Genomic DNA, 20,968 nt, shown 5'->3' with positions numbered 1-20,968 from the left:
TGGCACAAATAATGTTAATTCTACCCCCATGCTTAGCCCATGGCCAACACATATACACCTGTTACCTTGCATATACGCCGCCCCTAAGACATAGATCACCTAGCAAAAAGACTCGATTACCCTATTTCCCTCAAATCAAGATTAACCTAAATACTTGCCTCTTTCCGGAACACAATCAACAATCCATCACGACTTTTCCGTTAGAACAAGCCTCCAAATCAATCGACTAGTCAAATATTGTTCAAACAAGTCAAAACAAGCTTTAGAAACTATCCTCGAATGAAAAAGGTTTAATTTTTAACATAATTGAAAAATTCAACACAAAGTCAACCCAGCCCCACATGGTCGAAATCAAAAATTAAGACCAAATCCCGACTACCCATTCACCTCTAAGCTCGGATATGTGATTTGTTTCAAAATCCGACCTTAATTTGAAGTCTAAATCTCAATTTTTATAAAATTCCTAAATTCTACCCAAAATCTCCAATTTCTACTTTGAAATTCTTAGATTTGATGCTGAAATTCATGAAAAACTAATTGAAATTGAACAACCTATGATATTGAGAAGAAATTTCTCTTAAGAAAACTCCTCTATGGAGTCTAGGGTTAAAAAATGGTGTAAAATGAGCTGTCCCAAAATTCTCATATTTTACCTAGCTCCAGATATCGCAATTCCGAACTCTTGTTCGCAATTGCAATGCTTGCAAAAGCGAATAGCTTGTCACAACTACGAACCAACCTTTGAGTCTTCAATATATCAAAAGCAATTAATTTATCGCAAATACGAACCCTGGGCAGTCCGCAAATGCAAACAATGCTTTGCAAATGCGAAGCTGCTCCTAATTTCCTCACAATTGCAAATGCGACAAAACCCTCGCATAAGCGAAAACCTCCACCTTCGCAAATGCGAATGGAGATTCGCAAAAGCCAAGCTGAACCAGCCCCCTCCAGTATGGAAAATGCGAGCATGGCATCGCAAATGCGGTGCTTGCATTTACGAACAGGTCCTCCTCGCAAATGGAAGACCTCCAGATTAACACCAACAGTAAATTCTTAGCTAAGCCAAAACCATCCGCAACGCAACCGAAACTCACCCGAGCCCTTTGGACTGCAATCCATACATCCACACAAGTTTAATAACATCATACAATCTCTCTTGCGAGCTCAAAGTATCATAATAACATCAACATTGAAGAATCGGTATTAAAACTCAAGATATTCATGTTCAAAACTCATTTTTCCAATTTTTCACATAATGCGTAGAAACGGATTTTAGATCACCCGGGACTCCAACCAAACATGGTTACAAGTCCAAATTCATTATATGAACCTACCAAAATCATCAAAATACCGATCCGAGGTCGTTTACCAAAAACATTTACCGTGGTCAACTCTAGTCATTTTTAAAGTCAAAACTCATATTTTCTTTAAAATTTCACTTATAGACTTTTCGGATATCGACAAGGACTACGCATGCAATTCATAAATCACCAAATTGAGCTATAAAAAGTCTTGGAACACAGAAAAGGAAGATAGTACTCAAAATGACCTATCGGGTCGTTACATTCTCCACCTCTAAAAGAAATGTTCGTCCTAGAACGGACATAGAAATGTACCTAGACTGGCAAAACGATGTGGGTATCTACTCCTCATATCGGACTCGGACTCCCAAGAAGTCTCCTCAATTGGCTGACCTCTACGACGTACTTTCACAGAAGGAATATGTTTAGATCTCAATTTCTAAACCTGCCTGTCTAGAATAGCCACTCGCTTTTACTCATAGGTCAAATTCTCATCAAGCTGCACCGTGTTGAAGTCCAAAACATGCGACCTATCTTCATGGTACTTTTGAAGCATGAAGACATGAAATACCGGATGTACCCATGCTACCCTAGAAGGCAATGCAAGCCTATTAGCAGCCTCCCCAACTCTCTCCAAGATCTCAAACGAGCCAATAAACCTCGGGCTCAACTTGCCTTTCTTCCCAAATCGCATCACGCCCTTAATAGGCGACACTCGGCAAAGAACATTCTTACCTTCCATGTAAGCCACTTCTCAAATCTTCCAATCCGCATAACTCTTTTGTATGGATTGTGCTGTATGTAGCCGCTCTTGAATCACCTTCACCTTTTTCAAAGCATCACGAACCAAGTCTGTGCCCAACAATCTAGCTGCACCGGGCTCAAACCAACCGACTGGAGAACGACATCATCTCCCATATAAGGCCTCATACAAAGCCATCTAGATGCTCGACTGATAATTGTTGTTGTAGACAAACTCCGTTAGAGGTAGAAACTGGTCCCACATGCCCCAGAAATCCATAGAGCATGCTTGCAACATGTCTTCCAAAATCTGAATAGTACGTTTAAACTGTCCGTCCGTCTAAGGATGAAACATGTACTCAGCTCAACCGGCACTCCCAACAGCTCTCAAAAAGTATAAAGTGAATTGCATGTCCCGGTTTGAAATGATAGAAATGGGCACAATGTGTAGGCAGATAATCTCCCGGATATAAATCTGAGCCAACAGCTCTGAAGAATAGGATGCCATCACCGGAATGAAGTGTGCGAACTTAGTCAACCGATCCACAATGACCCAAATAACATCTTACTTCCTCAAGGTCCGTGGTAAGCTTACCACAAAGTCCATCGTGATGCATCCCATTTCCACTTCGTTATCACCAATCTCTGAGTCAACTCACTCGGTTTCTGGTATTCATACTTCATTTGTTGATAATTCAAGCACTGAGAGACATGTCCAATAATATCTTTCTTTATCTTTCGCCACCAATAGTGCTGCTTCAAGTCACGATATATTTTCGTGACACCAGTGTGAATAGAATACTGTGAACTGTGAGCCTCCTCAAGAATCAACTCTCTCAACCCATCAATATTCAGAACATAAATCCGGCCCTGAAGCCGCATAAAACCATCATACCCAATAATCACCTTCTTAGCACCACCCCGCTGCACCATGTCTTTCAACACAAACAAGTGGGGATAATCAAACTAGGGAGCCTTGATGCGCTCCAACCATGATGATTGTGACATAACACAAGCAAGAACCCTGCTAGGATCCGAAGCATTTAACCCCATTAATCAGTTAGCCAAAGCCTGAGCATCTATGGCTAATGGCCTCTCCACTGCCAGTAAAAATGCCAAACTGCCCATGCTCTCCACTTTTCTACTCAAGGCATCGGCCTTCCCCTGATGATATAATATGGTGATATCATAGCCTTTAAATAACTCTTACCTTCTTCGCTGCCTCAAATTAATATCCTTCATCTTGAACAGATGTTGGAGACTCTGATGGTCGGTGTAGACCTTGCATGGAACGCCGTAGATATAGTACCTCCAAATCTTGAGCGCGTGAACAATGGATGCTAACTCCTAGTCATGCATAGAGTAATTATTCTCATGGACCTTCAACTGATGAGACGCGTAGGCAATCACCCTACTATTATGTATTAATACAACGCCAAGTACAATACACGATGCATCATAATACAGTGTAAGATCCCAAACCCGCGGGAAACACCAATACTGGGGCTGTAATCAAGGCAGTCTTGAGCTTCTGAAAGCTCTCCTCACACTCGTCGGACCATCCGAGATAGATGAAAACCCCTTCATGAACCGGCAATAGTAACTCGTTGAACCCAAGAAGCTCCAGATTTTTGTAGCTGAAGTAGCTCTAAGCCAGTTCTGAACTTCCTTAATCTTCTTTTGATACACCATGATACCCTCGGAAGATGTAACATGTCCCAAAATGGCAACTGAGTCTAACCAGAACTAACACTTAGAAAACTTGGCATATAGCTGACGATACTTTGAAGTCTGAAGTACAATCTGTAGGTGCTTCTCATGCTCCTCTCTACTACGAGAGTAAACCAGAAAATCAACAATGAAGACAATCATTAAGGAATCCAGATAAGGCTAGAACACTCGGTTCATCAAATCCATGAAGGCTGCTAGGGCATTAGTCAAGCAAAATGACATCACTAAGAACTCGTAATGACCATAATGAGTCCTAAAAGCCGTCTTAGGGACATCAGATGCCCTAATCATCATCTGATGGTAACCATATATCACATCAATCTTGGAAAACACCTTGGCACCCTTAAGCTGGTCGAATAAATCATCAATCCTAGGAAGGATACATCCGTTTCTGCGGTCTCTCATCGCAGGTGCGGTCTCACTTCCACGTTAATAGTTCTACATCTGCGGAAATAGCTCCTCCAACCCACTCTCACATCTGCACCCCCAAGGCCGCATATGCGGTGTCGAATTTGCGACCAGTCCTCCGCAGGTGCGAAAGCATCAGACTTAGCAACACTTCAGCCATGCAATACAATCCAAAACAAGTCGAAACCAATCCGAAACGCACCTGAGGCCCTCGGGATCCCGTCCAACCATACCAACCAATCCCAAAACATAACACGAACCTACTCCATGCCTCAGATCTCACCAAAAAACATCAAAACTACGAATTGCACCTCAATTCCTACTCCTAGAACCATAATCCGAACCCGGTATCAACAAAGTCAACTCCCGGTCAAACCTATCAACCTTCCAAATCTTCAACTTTCCAATTTTTGCCAAAAGCACCAAATCGACCTACGAACCTCCAAATCCAAATTCGAACATATGCCTAAGTCCAAAATCACCATATAAAGCTATTAGAACCATCGAAACACTATTCCGGAGTTGTCTACACAAAAGTCAAACTCCGGTAAACTTTTATAACTTAAGCTTCCAACCTTGCGACTAAGTGTTCCAATTCACTCCAAAACCTCCCCGAAACCAATCCAACCACCCCGGAAAGTCACGTAACCACAAATGCACATATGTAAAGCATCAAATAGGGGAAGTGAGGCTAAAATACTAAAAATGACCGGCTAGAGCATTACATTCTCCCCCTCTTAAATAATCATTCGTCCTCAAACGAGTCTAGAATCATACCTGGAGTCTAAAAAAGGTGAGGATATCAGCTCCATATCTCCTGCTAAGTCTCCTAAGTAGCCTCCTCGACCGGATTCCCTCTCCAATGAACCTTCACTGATGTGATATTCTTTGACCTCAACTTTCAAAACTACCGGACCAAAACGGCCACCGGCTCCATATCATAAGTCAAATCCCCGTTCAACTACATCGTGCTGATGTCCAATACACGTGACGAATCTCCATATTACTTTAGGAGCATGGAGACATGAAACACTGGGTGAACGCCCGATAGACTAGGTGGCAAAGCAAGTATGTAAGCCACCTTTCCGACTCTCTCAAGCACCTCAAAAGGGCCAATACCTAGGGCTCAACTTGCCCTTCCTCTCGAACCTTATCACCTCCTTCATGGGCAAAACTCTGAGTAGAACCTTCTCACCCACCATATATGCAACATCACAAGCTTTCCTGTCAGCATAACTCCTCTGCCTGGACTGCGTTGTACGAAGATGCTCCTGAATAAACTTCAGTTTCTCCAAAGCATCACAGACCAAATCAGTATCCAACAACCTAGTCTCCTCAAGCTAATACCAATCAACTGGAGAATGACACCGCCTCCCATATAAGGTCTCATAAGTAGCCATCTGGATATTCAACTGATACTTGTTGTTGTAGGCGAACTCTGCTAACAGAAGAAACTGATCTCATGAATCTCCTCAAGGTCCGTGGAAGTACAACTACAAAATCAATAATGATACACTCCCACTTCCACTCTGTAATATCAAGACTCTGATGTAACCTATTCGGTCTCTAATGCTCGTTCTTCACGTGCTGACAGTTCAAACACTGAGCAATATACTCAACAATATCCTTCTTCATCCTCCGTCCTCAATAGTGCTGCATCAAGTCCTGGTACATCTTCGCGGCACGCGGATGAATGAAATACCTTGAACTATGAGCCTCCTCAAGTACCAACACTCGCAACCCATCCACATTGGGAACACAAATCCGACCCTGCAGCCTCAATACCGCATCATCACCAATAGTAACCTCCTTAGCATCACCGTGCTGCACCGTATTCTTTAGGAAAAGAAAGTGGGGATCATCATACCGACGCGCATAGATATGCTCAAATAAAGACGATCGTGATACGACACACTTAAGAACCCTTCTTGGCTCCAAAATATTCATCCTCATGCACCTGTTGGCCAAAGTCTGAACATCCAAAGCTAACGGTCTCTCCCCAACTGGAATAAAAGCATGACTCCCCATGCTCTCAACCTTCTTACTCAATGCATCGGCCACCACATTGGCCTTTCTTGGGTGTTAAAGAATCATAGTATCATAGTCCTTTAGTAGATCACCACCTTCGTTGCCTCAAGTTCAGATCCTTTTGCTTAAATAAATTCTGGGGACTCTTGTGATCTATGAACATCTCGCAAGACACATCATAAAGGTAATGCCTCCAAATCTTGAGAATGTGAACAATAGCTGCCAACTCCAAATCATGCATAGGGTAGTTTTTCTCATGGGGCTTCAACTGACGTGAAGCATAAGCAATCACTCTATCCTCCTATATCGACACACAACCAATGCCAATCTATGAAGCATCATAATAGGCTGTATAAGAACCCGATCCCGAAGGTAAAACCAGAACTAGAGCTGTAGTCAAGGCTGTCTTGAGCTTCTGAAAACTCTCCTCATACTCATCAAACAACCTGAATGGGGAACCCTTATGCATCAATCTAGTCAATGGGGCTGCTATAGATGAAAACCCCTCCACAAAATGGCAATAATACCCAGCAAACCTAAGGAATCTCCGGATCTCAGTAGTAGTAGACGGTCTGGGCCAACTCTAAACTCCTTCAATATTCTTCGGTTCCCCCTTAATCCCCTTACTAGACACCACGTGGTCCAATAATACCACCGAGTCTTACCAAAACTCGCACTTGGAAAATTTAGCATATAGCGTCTTCTCCCTTAAAGTCTGGAGCAAGATCTCAAGTACTGCTCATGATCCTACTGCTTGGCAGAATACACCAATATATCATCAATGAAAACTATGACGAAGGATCCAAGGTAGGGCTAGAATATGTTGGTCATCGAGTGCATAAAAGTTGTTGGGGCATTGTTCAACCCAAAAGACATCACCAAAAAGACATAGTGACCATAGCGGGTCATGAATGCCGTCTTCAGAATATCTGAAGCCCGGGTATTCAACTGATGATACCCCGATCTCAAATCAATCTTCGAGAACACCCTAGCACCCTGAAGCTAATCAGCCAAATCAAAAATATGCAGTAGTAGGTATTTGTTGTTGATAGTAACCTTGTTCAACTGCCTGTAGTCAATGCACATCCTCATAGAACCATCTTTCTTCTTTACAAATAATACTGGTGTACCCTAAGACGACACACTAGGCCTGATGAAACCCTTATCAAGAAACTTCTATAATTGTTTCTTCAACTCCTTCATCTCTACTGGTGCCATGCAATACGGTGGAATAAAGGGGCTGAGTGCCCGACACCAAATCAATACCAAAATAAATATCCTTGTCAGGTGGCATGCCTTGCAGGTCTAAAGGAAACACATCCTGAAACTCCCTGACTATTGGAACTGACTTAACAGTAGGAGTATCAGCACTAACATCTCTCACAAAGACCAACTACGCCAAAAACCCTTTCTCAACCATCCGTTGAGCTTTCAGAAAAGACACCATGCTACTAGGAACATGATCCAGAGAGCCTCTCCACTCCAATCTAGGCAACCCCGGTATAGCCAACATCATGGTCTTAGAGTGACAATCAAGAATAGCATGATATGATGACAACCAATACATGCCCAAAATCGCATCAAAGTCTACCATGTTGAGCAATAATAGATCAACTCTAGTCTTATAACCCCCAATGGTCATCACATTGAACTGATATACACGGTCCACCATAATAGAATCACCTACCAGTATAGATACATGAACATGCATATCGAAAGAATCACGAGGCAGATCAAAATAATGAGAAAAGTATGATGACACATATAAATAAGTGGAATCAGGGTCAAATAACACTGGAGCATCTTTGTGGTACACGGAAACAATACCTGTGATCACGATGTCAGAAGCAACTGCCTTTGGCCTGGCTGGAAAGGCATAGCAAGGGGCCTGCCCATCGCCTGAACGACCTACCCCTCTAGGGCAACCTCGACCCGTATGTTTTCCACCCCGAGCTGGCTGAGCAGGTGGTGTAGAAACTAGTGCGAGAGTCATAGTATGACCTCCCTGCTGCACCGGACCTCTATAATAGCGAGGGTAATACTTCCTCTCATACACCAACTCTCCATACTCGTAGCAAACTCGACCTAGGAGTGACTGCATGGCCTGAATTGGACCCCGTGAACTGGAATAACCACTAGAAGAACCCGATACTAATGAACCATAAACTGATAGAGTACGGTATAAGTTGTGATGTGGGAGTGAATTGAATGATTACTGAATTGGACATGCACTGTATGAACTGTGGCTTACTAACGATCCACGAGGAATTTGATGAGCTGCCTGAGCGGGCCTAAAAGGGCGACCTCTGCTGTGATGTGACTGACCTCCAGATGAGGTACCATCAAAACCACCTAAACCACGGGGCCTCTTACACTTTCTCTCCTCTCGCTCAAGCCTACAAACCTGATCCAAGCACCTAGCAATACCAACCACCTAGTCAAACCTAGCATTAGTCTCGACCTCTCGAGCAAAACTGTAACATAGACCATAATTAAGTCAATCAATGAATCTCCTATTCATCTCTCTCTCTCTCTCTCTCTTAGTAGAAACCAACCATACTGCATGATGTGCCAAATACACGAACCTCATCTTGTACTAAGTCAATGTCATATCTCCCTGGCATAGCTGCTCAAACTCCCAATGCAGCTCCTCTCTGCGAGTCTGTGGAACAAACTTCTCTAAGTAGAGAACTGAGAACTAATGCCATGTAAGTACTGATGCGTCAGCTAGCCTACATGACTCATAGATCTACCACCATTTGTAGGCTACCCCTGTCAGCTTAAAGGTAGTAAATGCAACTCCACTAGTGTCCGCAATACCCGGTGTGTGAAAAATTTGATGACTCTGATCCAGAAAATCCTGAGCATCCTCTGACTCTCCTCCGCTGAACTCTCGAGGATCAAGCCTCTTAAATTGCTCCAACTTATTCTACTCCTCATTGGACATAGGTGGAACAACCTCGGCCTGAGCAGCAACAACTGGCTAAATTGGTAACACCCTCGGTGTCTGATACCCCTGAGCTACTTGCTCTGGTGTATGGGGCGGCAATAGTCTGGGCTCATCCCCTAGCCTGTGAGGTAGCTGGTGTAACTGGGATCATACACTCCTAAGCCAAGCTCATGTACACACTTAAGATCTGAGCCAAAGTCTCCGGAACCTGCTCCTCCACTTGAGCAACTGGTGGCTCCACATGTGCTGCTCTAGCTTTAGTGCGAGCCTCACTTCGGCCTCTACCTCGGTCTCTACCTCGGCCCCAGCCTCTTACGGCCCTGACTGGTGGCACTGGTGCGTGATCAGCTAAATGTGTCCTCACTATATATGAGAGAATAGAATAATCAAGATTCAAACTTCAAAATTAACAAATCCGCATGACAAGGATGCAAGAAGGTGAAGTTTCTTAATAGTTCGGTAGCCTCTCGAAGATAAGTATGGACCTCTCCGTACCGATCTGCGAGACTCTACTAAACTTGTTCATGACTCGTGAGACCTAGGCAACTTAGTGCTCTGATACCAACTTATCATGATCCAAACTCCCACCGGAGCCATGATGGCGCCTAACACTACTTGCTAGGCAAGCAAAAAATTTCACAATAAAAATGAACTCAATAAAAAGAATTAATAATCTCAACAATAGAAATATCATGAAATATCTAAGAAGAATAACGAAACACAACTACAACCATTCCAGTGATCTGGTGCCAACGAGTACATAAGCATAATAGAATCTTAAAAATACATGACTAAATCCTCAATACAACTATCTGAGCAATATAACAGTAACAAAAGAAGTAAAGGGAAGAGAACTTCAAGGTCTGTGAACGACATAGAAGCTACCTCGTAGTCTCCACAAAATGGTTCCAATGCAACCCTAGCAATCACCGTACCCAAAAGTACTTGGATATGCACATGAAGTGCCGACTGTAGTATGAGTACAACCGACCCCATGAACTCAATAAGTAACAAACCTTATCTTGGGTTGAAAGCAATGACGAGCTCGGAAGAAAAGTTAGTGACCAACATCAATAATCAATAACAACTCAGAATAAAATGAAACAGTAAAAGTAAGTAACTCAAAAGATATCATGTTCAGCTCGTACACAAATATAGAAAATTTAGACATGCTTTCCAAGTATAAATAAAGCTCAACATAGATAAGACATTTCATTTACCAGCTAGCATGAGGAAAGTACATCCCTATGACTACATGTCAAATGTACATGTCAAGTCAATATCCTCACAGCGAAACGATCATGTATAACTACACTCGGCACACTAACGGTGCCTGGAACAATGACCATACTCATCACACACACAATCACACTCAGCACTGTACGGGTGCCTCGCATAATGCCCCTCACCAAAATATGTATATTTCACAGTGCCTGCGTTTGCTGCAATATCAGACTCCAGAGGGGCGGATCCTAGCCCAAGTGCTAATCAATAACACATAGCCCAATCGTGGAGCCTCGTGCACGCGTCGCCCCTAATCAGTACTGTTACACCCCATATTTTCATACGTGGAAATACGCCATAAGTAAATTGATATAATCTCAAAAATGAGATGTTACATCCCGCATTTTTGTATGTTAAAGTTTTGTCGTAAGTTAATCGTCGCAAGCTCGGGAATGAGATTATTTTGATATTATTAGTGTCATGCTATTTCAAGCAAGTGATAAGTAAATTCGTAAAGGTGAAATGGTAAGCCAATCGAAGAAAATGAGTTTCGGCAAAGTTTGACATTTTGAGATAAAATACGGTCCAAGCTATAATACTCTGTATTTATGGACTAGTGTTATACAAGGTGCCACATGACCATGATAGTAATGTGTATAAAGTGTGTTAAAAGTGAGTAGTATTTTAAGTAATTTGAGATAATTCTTAATTATATGGATAATTGATTAATGGTGGGGATAATTGTGGTATTAAGTAGGATTAAGTAGATAAGGATTGTTTTTGGGGCTGCCACATGGCACTAAGCCAAGCCAAAGTGGCACCAATTCACGATGAGTCAAAATACATAAGTTGCCTTGATTACACGTAACAGTCCTTTGGATAACTACCTTGGTTGGTTTCTTATTTGGGAATGTAATTTGGAGAATAGGACCAGTAACGTTGCTTGTATGGTTTCTTATTTGATAATAGGACCAGCCTGTATGTAATTTAGAGTCCTTTGGTTTCTTATTTGATAACGTTGCTTGCAAAGACCAGCAATGTTGGATACTCTGACGGATGGAATTCTCTTTCTCAAGGGGAATTCTTATGAACCCTTATAACGCTACAGTAGCAAAAAATACGATTCTAAGAGAGCATGGTGCAATCTTTCTCAAGAATATCATACGTATTTTCCCTACTTCGATCCGCCGTTATGTGTTTTGTCCCAATTGACATGTATTATAGGGATTATCAAGAGAATCGGCCCAGGTATGTTAAGGCTGTCCCTTCTTTCTTTCGTCATGATCAATATGATACAAACGAAATGAGTAAATGCACGACTTTCATAAGTTACTTTATTCATAGAAGTACTAGAAGTGCCTATGTTCTTGATTCCCCATGTGTCCTATTATTTTATCATCTATTCATGGGTCTCATAAAATAAGTAAATTGATAAAGTTTATTTCATGATATTAATCGAAGGTATATTGATCTTATGACATTCTGAGAAATCATATTAACGCATTTCATATGTATTTCATTCACTTATACATGTACATTTACCCAATGACCATATGGCATTATATACTTGTATATTATATGTATATGGGATATGGGAAAAGAATACGGCGTTATATACGCACCACCACCTGATCAGCTGGTATATATTGATGATTTGCCCACAGTGGCCGAGATGTTATAATGGGATGCCCTCAGAGGCTTGCTGATGTAATGTATGCATATACCTATGCATGGTATGACATTTATACGCATATGCATGGTATTGTAAATATTATTGATTCATAGAGTTATTCAGACTTACATGTTGAGTCTTTTATTCCATGTTTCTCATGTCTATTATTTACTGATTTTTATTCCTTACATACTCAGTACATTATTTATTCTGATGTCCCTTTTTCCTGTGGATGCTGCATTTCATGCCCGTAGGTCCCTATAGACAGGTCGAGAGTCCTCCTAGTAGGCTATCAGCTCATCGGAAGATGTTGGTGCTCTCCATTTGCTCCGGAGTTGCCTATTTGGTTAGTATGCATTAGACACGTATTGATTGGTATGTCAGGGCCCTGTCCCGGCCTTATGACGTTTATGTCTTCTTAGAGGCTTGTAGATATATGTCATGTATATGAAAGATTGTATGGCCTTGTCGGCCTATGTTTTGAGAGTACAAATGGTCATGTAGGCATTATAGGCCCGTATGTCACGTACATAAATTTCTATATCATATTGGGTCATCATACGAAATATACGTTACGTTGGTACTCAATTGAGTAAGGTACCGGTTGCCCATCGCGGCCCATCAGTTTGGGTCGTGACAAAAGTGGTAATACATCAGTTCTGTCATAGGGAGTCTACAAGCCGTGTCTAGTAGAGTCTTGTTCATGGGTGTGTTGTGCACCACACTTATAAGCAAGAGGCTACAGGGCCTTTAGGACTGTCACTCTTGCTTCTTACTCTGGATCGTGTGATAGAGCTCACTTATAAGAATTCAAACTCCTAACTTCTATTTTATTCGTAATAAGACGATACCTACATCCAGAAAGACAGTTGGTTAGAGATTGAATGTGGCTATGGAAGAGTTGAGTCAAAGGAACTCGATTTTGCATCATGCTTATGATGAGTAAATGTAAAGTTTTCAGCAGAACATGTGTGTAAGCTTCTTGTTAAGGAGCCTTAAGGTAAGAATATCTACCCATATGGTGAAAAGCAATGAGAGATTCAGGAGGTAGATACAAGTTTCAACAAGTTAAAGAAGCAAGATGAAGAAGGGTGTGAGGCGCCCAGTTAATGAAGATTATCAGTATTTATAATTTAGGCAGAGGAATATAAGCCTTTTGAGTTACCTTCAATAATAACAGAGGTATGTACAATTGGCCACACCCATCTCATTGATGCCTTATGAAAGCTAACAGAAGTAGCATAAGAGAAGGACGGGATAACAGGATATGGCTGGGGTTAGAGTAACCCAAAATGGTGAATGGATTGTTTGTGTTAGTCGACATTTCCGAAGGATATTGCAAATGTGCTAATAGATCTTTTTGTGAGACACCCAGATGGTGCACTCTAGAATAGTACAACTAAATATGAATACTAGAGTGTTCAAATTTTTTTTTTTAAAAAGATGGGAAACCTGAAGAGCCAGTGGATGGAGTAAGGGGAGCTAAAAGTAAAAGAATATCTTGTTGAAGTTTTCAGAATAAAGCGTTAGACATAAATATTAGTGGGAAATAAGAAGAGAGTTAATAAAGCATTATGAGTAAGATGTGATACATGGATGGCAACGGTAGATCAAAAAAAAAATGAGACTATTACAGAGTCTATAAACAAGGAAAGGGAAATACGAGAGGTAACATGCCTTGAGGCAACAAAAGAGGATAGGTCATAAAGTCACATCCTCATTTCGAGAAATAAGTTCGTGACTCTAACGTGATTACTAGAAGGAAAAGTTAGACCCCAGAGTAATAGAGATCATTATGGATTGGTGAACAAGATAAACTAAATATGAATTAGGGACTAAGTGATTTGATAATGGTCGGCATCATGAGAACTTCAAATTGCATTCCGGCGATAATAGAATGGACAACAGAAGAAGATTCATGAGAAATTCAGAGAATGGTCATTCAGGAAGATGCTTCCCAAAAGCAAGCAATGTGAGCAAAGTTAAGCTTAAGGGACTATATGTGCCAGTTACACTAAGTGTCACTCCCGCGTGTAAAGAAATTTGTTATCCTTGTTACAGAAGGATTAACGCAAGGCGAGTAAGGGTCATCGATGATGTGAAAAGACGCCAAAGATGAAGAAGTGAAATATTTATATGTAGATCATCATAGCACTAAATGTTAGTGCTCCCCTAAAGGGCGGAATATGGAGTGATGTGGCATTAAGTCAGAATTAAGTGGTTCTAGTAACTATGAAATGTTAAAGGAAGAATGAGATAAAAATGAGAAAGTGATGCGATTGCACTTATTCAAAGCCTACATATATGCTACGATTCCAGAACATTATACAAACACGATGCCAAGGAAAGGAAGTAAGGGTTCCTACCCAGGATGTTATTGATAAATGAACCAAGAAAGATCACACGGAATATTGATATGAGGATGGGCCAACGAGTAGTTAGTAGTTGATTCAGGAAGAGCCTAGCTATGGCTAGACAAGAGGTTGCAGACAAATTAGCAGATCGTGCAAGATAAACATAGCAAAACCCAATATAGTAAATTCAGCCTCGCAGTTATGACATTGTAATACTTAAGATATATTCAGATAGGAGTTGAGGAAGTTAAAGGTACCGTATAAGTGTTAGGGAAATAAAAGATAATGCCACTGGGAAGAAAGTCAAAATATTCGTACAGAAGCAATCCTACAAGCACAAGGGCATGAAGATAAGTAACTACAGATAAATATAGGCGAGGAAGGACATCAAAAATTTTGTCGAGTATACGATGTAATAAGCTTACAACTTTACAAGAGTCAAAAGGTCCTCCCTAAGTACTACAATGAAAGACTAGCTGAGGAAATAAGGAAGAAGGCTTCAAACTAAGCATAGTAACTTGAAGAAGAAATGGTCTTCTAACAGCAGTCTCACTAAAACATTGTATGCACGCCATAAGAAAGTGGCACCTACCGTGGCGAATAAACGGGAAAAAAAATCAAAAGTAATATTCCAGATCATATGAGTTGCACGAAAACTCCGGCATGCGTGGGAACTAACATAAGCTAAGTATACACGTAACAAGGGGCAGAAAGACCAGGAAAAGTAATAGCTTATGTTTAAAGAAAGCTGAGAAGGAACAAAAAGAATTATTCTATTAATGATCCAGAGTTAGTTACGTTATGAACTCACTTAAGAGTTCGGAGTATTATCCATGCAGTATATATGTTGACAATCATACAGCTGTAGAAGACTCTGGTATAAGTTAAAAGAAAGAATTGAGTCCAGGTCATAGACAAGGGATTGAATTGTTAAAAGATTGTATAATGGATATTCCATAGCACCCATGAAAGGCTAAAGTAATAGCTAATACCAGAAGCCGTAGATCGGGAGATAGCTTAAACCTACATAAAGGCCGATCAAAAGGAAGAGGAAACTAAAGAGTTACATCAACTAGGTAAATTAGGAGTTTGATTATTGGACCAGAAAGTTATGGACATCATGATTGAGAACATTGCAGAATTACTCTTAATATCAGAGGTACAAGAGAGATAGTACAACATCCATATTTTATGACGAATCTACGACAAAGCCAGTTAGAAGAGTACCAGCCTCATAAGAAGTCAGTATGAAGATCCCACCGGATTGTGTATGGACCAAAGGTGCAAGTGTTATAATACAGCTTCAAGTTGTGGATGTGAATTATACCTATGTGGAAGGGAGGTCATGAAAGAGATAGAATATATGATGTGAGATTTTAAGGTAAGTAAGGCAAAGGTGAACAACGTACGAGATACTCAAATGCAAAAGATCGTGAATAATCCATACTGCAGATAAAAAGCTAGAAGCGCCGAGATTCAGTATCCAGGAATGGTAGCGGCTGGTGCAAGCAAGTTGAAGGAAGGTTGCGAGTAGTATTAATAGGTATGTGTAGGTCACAAGTTAAAGTATGGTAGAGCGACAAAGTTTTAGGAAGACAAGAGTAAGGATGAGAAACGGTGAGTGAGGAGGTGACCAGAATGGATAAATCCTCGGATTAAGCTCATGAAAATAAAAGAGCTGATGGTTTCTCTAAGTTATAAAAAGCTCAGTATAGCCTGAACGAACTCAAAGGAGTCTAAGACTAGTAGCAATTAGAAGAGATGGAATGCTGCCCTAGTAGTAGAATGAAGGTGTAATTTTGATATATAAAGGATGACGTTTGGGCCTTCGATTGAGTAATGATTAGATTTCATAAATTGTACAAGATTAAAATACCCACATAAGGTGAATTACATTGGGATGCTATGAAATATGGTTATGAAAGCATGGTATCAACCTGTTACACCCTATATTTTCGTACATAAAAATGCATCGTAAGCAAACTAATGTAGGACCAAAAATGAGATAATATTTAAAAGTACATAAATTAATTTAATCATGTTACCTCTGAGGTTACAAATATTGAAGATCATGAACAACAAGTACAAAGAGGGTTGGACGGTTCAGAAGATAAAGTAATTGAAGAAAATAATGTTTCGTCGAAAGTCGACAAGTTGGGAATGTTATAACATATACCTTTGGGGTGAGACTAGGGTGCTTAACATGATAAGGAGATTATGTTATGATTTATATTAGTCGTATGACATCCGTGTGTTATGTTTTGAAGTCAAGAGAGTTGTGGAACAAAAGTCGATGAAAGTCATCACAAGTTACATTCATAAGTTTTACTGAAACTTTGGGTCAAATGTAACTGCGATTTTCTCCTAATATACTTAGATTTATGGGGTGTTCCACCCATCAAATTAAATACCTATGAGTCTATTTTCCAACGCATTAAACCGTTTGTCAATACGACATTGGAGTAGAAATATATGGGCATTTGTGCGATACTGCGCAAGCTGCTAGGTGACAAGTAGGTGTGTCACCTACTTGCTTAAATGAGAGCCCAAAAAAATGGGCCATTTCGGGTCGTCCAAAGAGGCCTTTTAAGGGCCTATTTTATTCATATATTAGACTTAAAATAGATCATAATAACCAGACATAAGCTCTGCAAAGAATCCTCCCAAAAATTTCCCACAAACCCTAATTGATTTTCTCTCCCTTTCAAGTTCCAATTGGAGGTAAAACCTAGAGTTTGAAGAACCAAGATAAGAGCTGAGTTATCCAACAAATAAGGTGAGTTTACTTCTCTCTTTCATCCAATTTTTCTTCTGTAAATTCATGGTAAGTCGTTCTATACTTGTAAGAACTCACGGGACGGTGATCGGAAGCCGTGAGTTCGAGTTATTCACTTGTAGCGGACTGTTTTGTGGACTGTTTTGTGTTGTTGTTGGGCTGCGTGTTTTACTACTATTTTGTGGAGTTTTGGAGGAGGAAGTGGGTTTATAAACACCATATAAATGTAGGGTGGTTGGCTGGTCGTTCGTCATAACATTTTCGGGTCGTTTGACACTACTACGGTGGTCGTTTTGTGTACGAAGAGATTGGGGTGTATTGGGCTGTTTTGTAGTATTTGATGGTGTATATAGGGCTGGAAAATGATGTATATATGTTGTTATTGTTCTGTTCTTGTATTGTTGGTGTTATCTTGAATTTGGAGGAAGTAAGGATTATAGGGGAGATGCTGCCCGTTTTAATACAAAATAGGTTTGTCGTTCGTTGTGCGATAGTTGTACCTTTCGTAACTTAACGATAGTATTATTATCATTCTTGTAGATTAAGGTGCGAAGAGGTGAGTTCAACTTGGTGATTGGAAAGATTGTGATAAGGTATGTTAAGGCTAAGCCTTCCTTCATTTTGGCATGATCTCGTAGCTACATGTGTTAGTAATGAGACAAAAAGAGAAGTTCATATTCATGAATTTATTCACACTATTCTAGTCTCATAAGTTACAATATTATTCCTTATCGAGACTCTATATTCAATTTTAGTATTGTCTTCTTCCAGTCAAGAGAGCAGCAAGCCTATATATACAGTATTACAGTATTTTCATTACCATCGAGCTATAATCGATGGGCAGGCCCCTATTAGGCAACCTCTGATCAGATGGAAAGTTATATACCGAGCCTACTGTGGCCGAGCACCTATGAGCGAGCCCAGCATGGTCGAGATACATAGCCTAGTATGGCCGAGCGCCTATGAGCGAGCCTACTATGGCAGAGCAGTTATATATACCGAGCCTTATAAGGCCGTACAATTATTTTACTTACTATATTGAAGGAGTTGAGTCAGTATCAGCAGGTAAGTATATCTCCAGATCATCTTTGACTCCCAGTTACTTCCAGTTATTATATTATTAGTTCAGTTTCGATTTTCAGTTATGTTATTGCCTTACATACTCGGTACATTATTTCGTACTGACGTCCCTTTTTCGGGGACGCTGCATTTCATGCATGCAGGTTCAGATAGACAGACGAGTAGATCTCCTCAGTAGGTGTTTCCCGAGTTCAGCCTGATCGGTAAGCTCCACGTCTTTCGGAGTTGCCAGGTCTAGAGTGTTGTGTACATCTTATGTATATCTGTATATATATTATGGGTAGGTCGGGGCCCTGTTCCGATCATAGTACATCTATCAATAGAGGCTTGTAGACATATCCTGTTGGTTAGTGCAGTATGTTGGGTTTGTAGGCCTGGTATGTATAATTTGGTGGTTTGTCAGCTGTAGTAGCTATGACGGCCTTTTCATCCTAGCTTTATATTGATGTTTAGTTAGCGCTAGTTTCCATTCAGTTTTATATTTTGCTTCGCAAATTGTCTTGCAAGGTGGCCCCATGGCCAAAGTATGACATTATGTGTTCAGAGTCCCTTAGTCACAATTTGGTACGCCAGGTTAGGTGAGGCACCGGGTGCTTGTCTCGCTCCTAGGTTCGGGGCGTGACACAACCCAGGTGGATCAGTCTGATCATTTCAGATGTTCCCCGATGAGACGTGAGCCCTGGTGATTACATAAAAGGTTAAGTTATCAATAATAGATTATAGATCAATATTGAGGTGAATCAACAATGGATGGACAAAAGTTAGAAAGTATGAGATGAGAATAGGCCATCACTCTTAAGATAAACAGGGATGAAGAAGCATTAAAGGTCTTAGATTTATACATATAGGATAAGCAATGAAAGTAACCTGGAGTTTGGTAGTAGACCTCAGTAACGATAAATCGAAGTAAGAGTTATGGTATAGTATGACCTACCTAGATGTAGTAAAGTCATACGAATGGATAACCGGGTCTATGAAATAAGATATAGCAATATTCGTAAGTTCAACAAAGTACCGAGCGAAGAACTTCAGTATACTTATAGATGCCCCTCGGGACATCTTATCAAACTCTGTATAGGTTCACAAAGTGAGGTCCTAGAGATTGGCTAAAAGCTGGGGGAACAAGTAGAGCAGAGTCACATAACTGCATTTACAATGTCAGAGTCGTATTGGCTGCATGATAGAAGATAGCAACAGTTCAAGATTGGAAGGATTCCGACCACAAGTCGTGGTGTGAGAAAGAGGCCTAAAGGGGGGAATGCCCTGGCCTTTGGAATTATTCACAGACCAGTTGCCTAGATGGAAAAGAGAGTACTAAAGTATTCGGAAGACATAAGTTATAAAAATGATAAGTGCATCAGTCAACATTCGAGGACGAATGTTCCAAATGGGGAAAAGTGTTACACCCCATGTTTTCGTACGTGGAAATACGCCATAAGTAAATTGATATAAGCTCGGAAATGAGATGTTACATCTCGCATTTTCATATGTTAAAGTTTCGTCGTAAGTTAATCGACATAAGCTCAGGAATGAGATTAATTTGAGATTATTAGTGTCATGCTATTTCAAGCAAGTGATAAGTAAATATGTGAAGGAGAAAGGGTAGGTGAATGGAAGAAAATGAGCTTCGACGAAGTTTGACATTTTGAGATAAAATATGGACCAAGCTATAATATCCCGTATTTATGGACTAGTGCCATACAAGGTACCACATGACCATGATAGTAAGGTATATAAAGTGTGTTAAAAGTGAGTAGTATCTTAAATAATTTGAGATAATTCTTAATTATGTGGATAATTGATTAATGGTGGGGATAATTGTGGTATGAAGTAGGATTAAGTGGATAAGGATTTTTTTGGGGGCTGCCACATGGCATTAAGCCAAGCCAAAGTGGCACCAATTCATGATGAGTCAAAAGACATAAGTTGCCTTGATTGCACGTAAGAGTCCTTTGGATAACTACCTTGGTTGGTTTCTTATTTGGGAATGTAATTTAGAGACTAGGACCAGCAACGTTGCTTGTATGTTTTCTTATTTGATAATAGGACCAGCCTGTATGTAATTTAGAGTCCTTTGGTTTCTTATTTATAACATTGCTTGCAAAGATGAACAACGTTGGATACTCTGACGGATGGAATTCTCTTTCTCAAGGGGAATTCTTATGAACCCTTATAACGCTACAGTAGCGAAAAATATGATTCTAAGAGAGCACGGTTCAATCTTTCTCAAGAATATCATACGGATTTTTCCCTACTTCGATCTGCCGTTACGTGTTTTGTCGCAAATGATGTGTATTAGAGGGATTGTCAAGAGAATCAGCTCAGGTATGTTAAGGCTATCCTTTCTTTCTTTTGGCATGATCAATACGATACAAACGAAACGAGCAAATTCACGACTTTCATAAATGACTCTATTCATAGAAGTACTAGAAGTGCCTCTGTTCTTGAATCCCCATGTGTCCTATTATTTTATCATTTGTTCATGGGTCTCAGAAAATACGTAAATTGATAAAGTTTATTTCACGATATTAATCAAAGGCATATTGATCTTATGACATTCTAAGCAATATTATTAACACATTTCATATGCATTTCATTCATTTATACATCTACATTGGTCCATGACTAGATGGCGTTATATACGCGAATATTATATGTATATGGGATATGGAAAAAGGTTACGGCGTTATATACGCACCACCA

At 40.4% G+C, this 20,968-nt stretch overlaps 2 protein-coding genes across 2 annotated transcripts; both read right to left on the bottom strand.

Annotated features, from left to right (window-relative positions):
- Window positions 1-3,098: 3,098 nt before the first annotated feature.
- On the bottom strand, window positions 3,099-6,209 carry LOC138892583 (uncharacterized). The gene is made up of 3 exons (XM_070176320.1): window positions 5,884-6,209; window positions 5,339-5,507; window positions 3,099-3,206 (listed from the first exon to the last, which is right to left on the bottom strand). The coding sequence occupies exons 1-3, from the start codon at window positions 6,207-6,209 to the stop codon at window positions 3,099-3,101; spliced, it is 603 nt and encodes a 200-aa protein (XP_070032421.1).
- Window positions 6,210-6,297: 88 nt separating this feature from the next.
- LOC138892582 (uncharacterized) lies at window positions 6,298-8,310 on the bottom strand. The gene is made up of 3 exons (XM_070176319.1): window positions 7,616-8,310; window positions 6,589-6,655; window positions 6,298-6,510 (listed from the first exon to the last, which is right to left on the bottom strand). The coding sequence occupies exons 1-3, from the start codon at window positions 8,308-8,310 to the stop codon at window positions 6,298-6,300; spliced, it is 975 nt and encodes a 324-aa protein (XP_070032420.1).
- Between the last annotated feature and the right edge of the window lie 12,658 nt (window positions 8,311-20,968).

Source organism: Nicotiana tomentosiformis, chromosome 5, assembly GCF_000390325.3.
Source record: "Nicotiana tomentosiformis chromosome 5, ASM39032v3, whole genome shotgun sequence".
Taxonomy (NCBI): Eukaryota; Viridiplantae; Streptophyta; class Magnoliopsida; order Solanales; family Solanaceae; genus Nicotiana; species Nicotiana tomentosiformis.
The sequence above is the reverse complement of the archived record's forward strand: the minus strand, read 5'-3'. Positions and strand labels throughout refer to the sequence as shown.

Excerpts from the sequence above, each read along its gene's own strand:
- LOC138892583 (XM_070176320.1), bottom strand. The coding sequence starts at position 6,209 with ATGGGGAGTCATGCTTTTATTCCAGTTGGGGAGAGACCGTTAGCTTTG. Across the intron at positions 5,508-5,883 it reads GAGGAGGCTCATAGTTCAAG|GTTGTTGGATACTGATTTGG; the intron begins GTATTTCATTCA and ends TGAGGAGACTAG. Across the intron at positions 3,207-5,338 it reads GAGTTTTGCCCATGAAGGAG|GGGAAGGCCGATGCCTTGAG; the intron begins GTGATAAGGTTC and ends TTATATCATCAG.
- LOC138892582 (XM_070176319.1), bottom strand. The coding sequence starts at position 8,310 with ATGCAGTCACTCCTAGGTCGAGTTTGCTACGAGTATGGAGAGTTGGTG. Across the intron at positions 6,656-7,615 it reads CAACGGATGGTTGAGAAAGG|GTTGTTTGATGAGTATGAGG; the intron begins GTTTTTGGCGTA and ends TTCCCCATTCAG. Across the intron at positions 6,511-6,588 it reads TGACTACAGCTCTAGTTCTG|GAGGATAGAGTGATTGCTTA; the intron begins GTTTTACCTTCG and ends GTGTCGATATAG.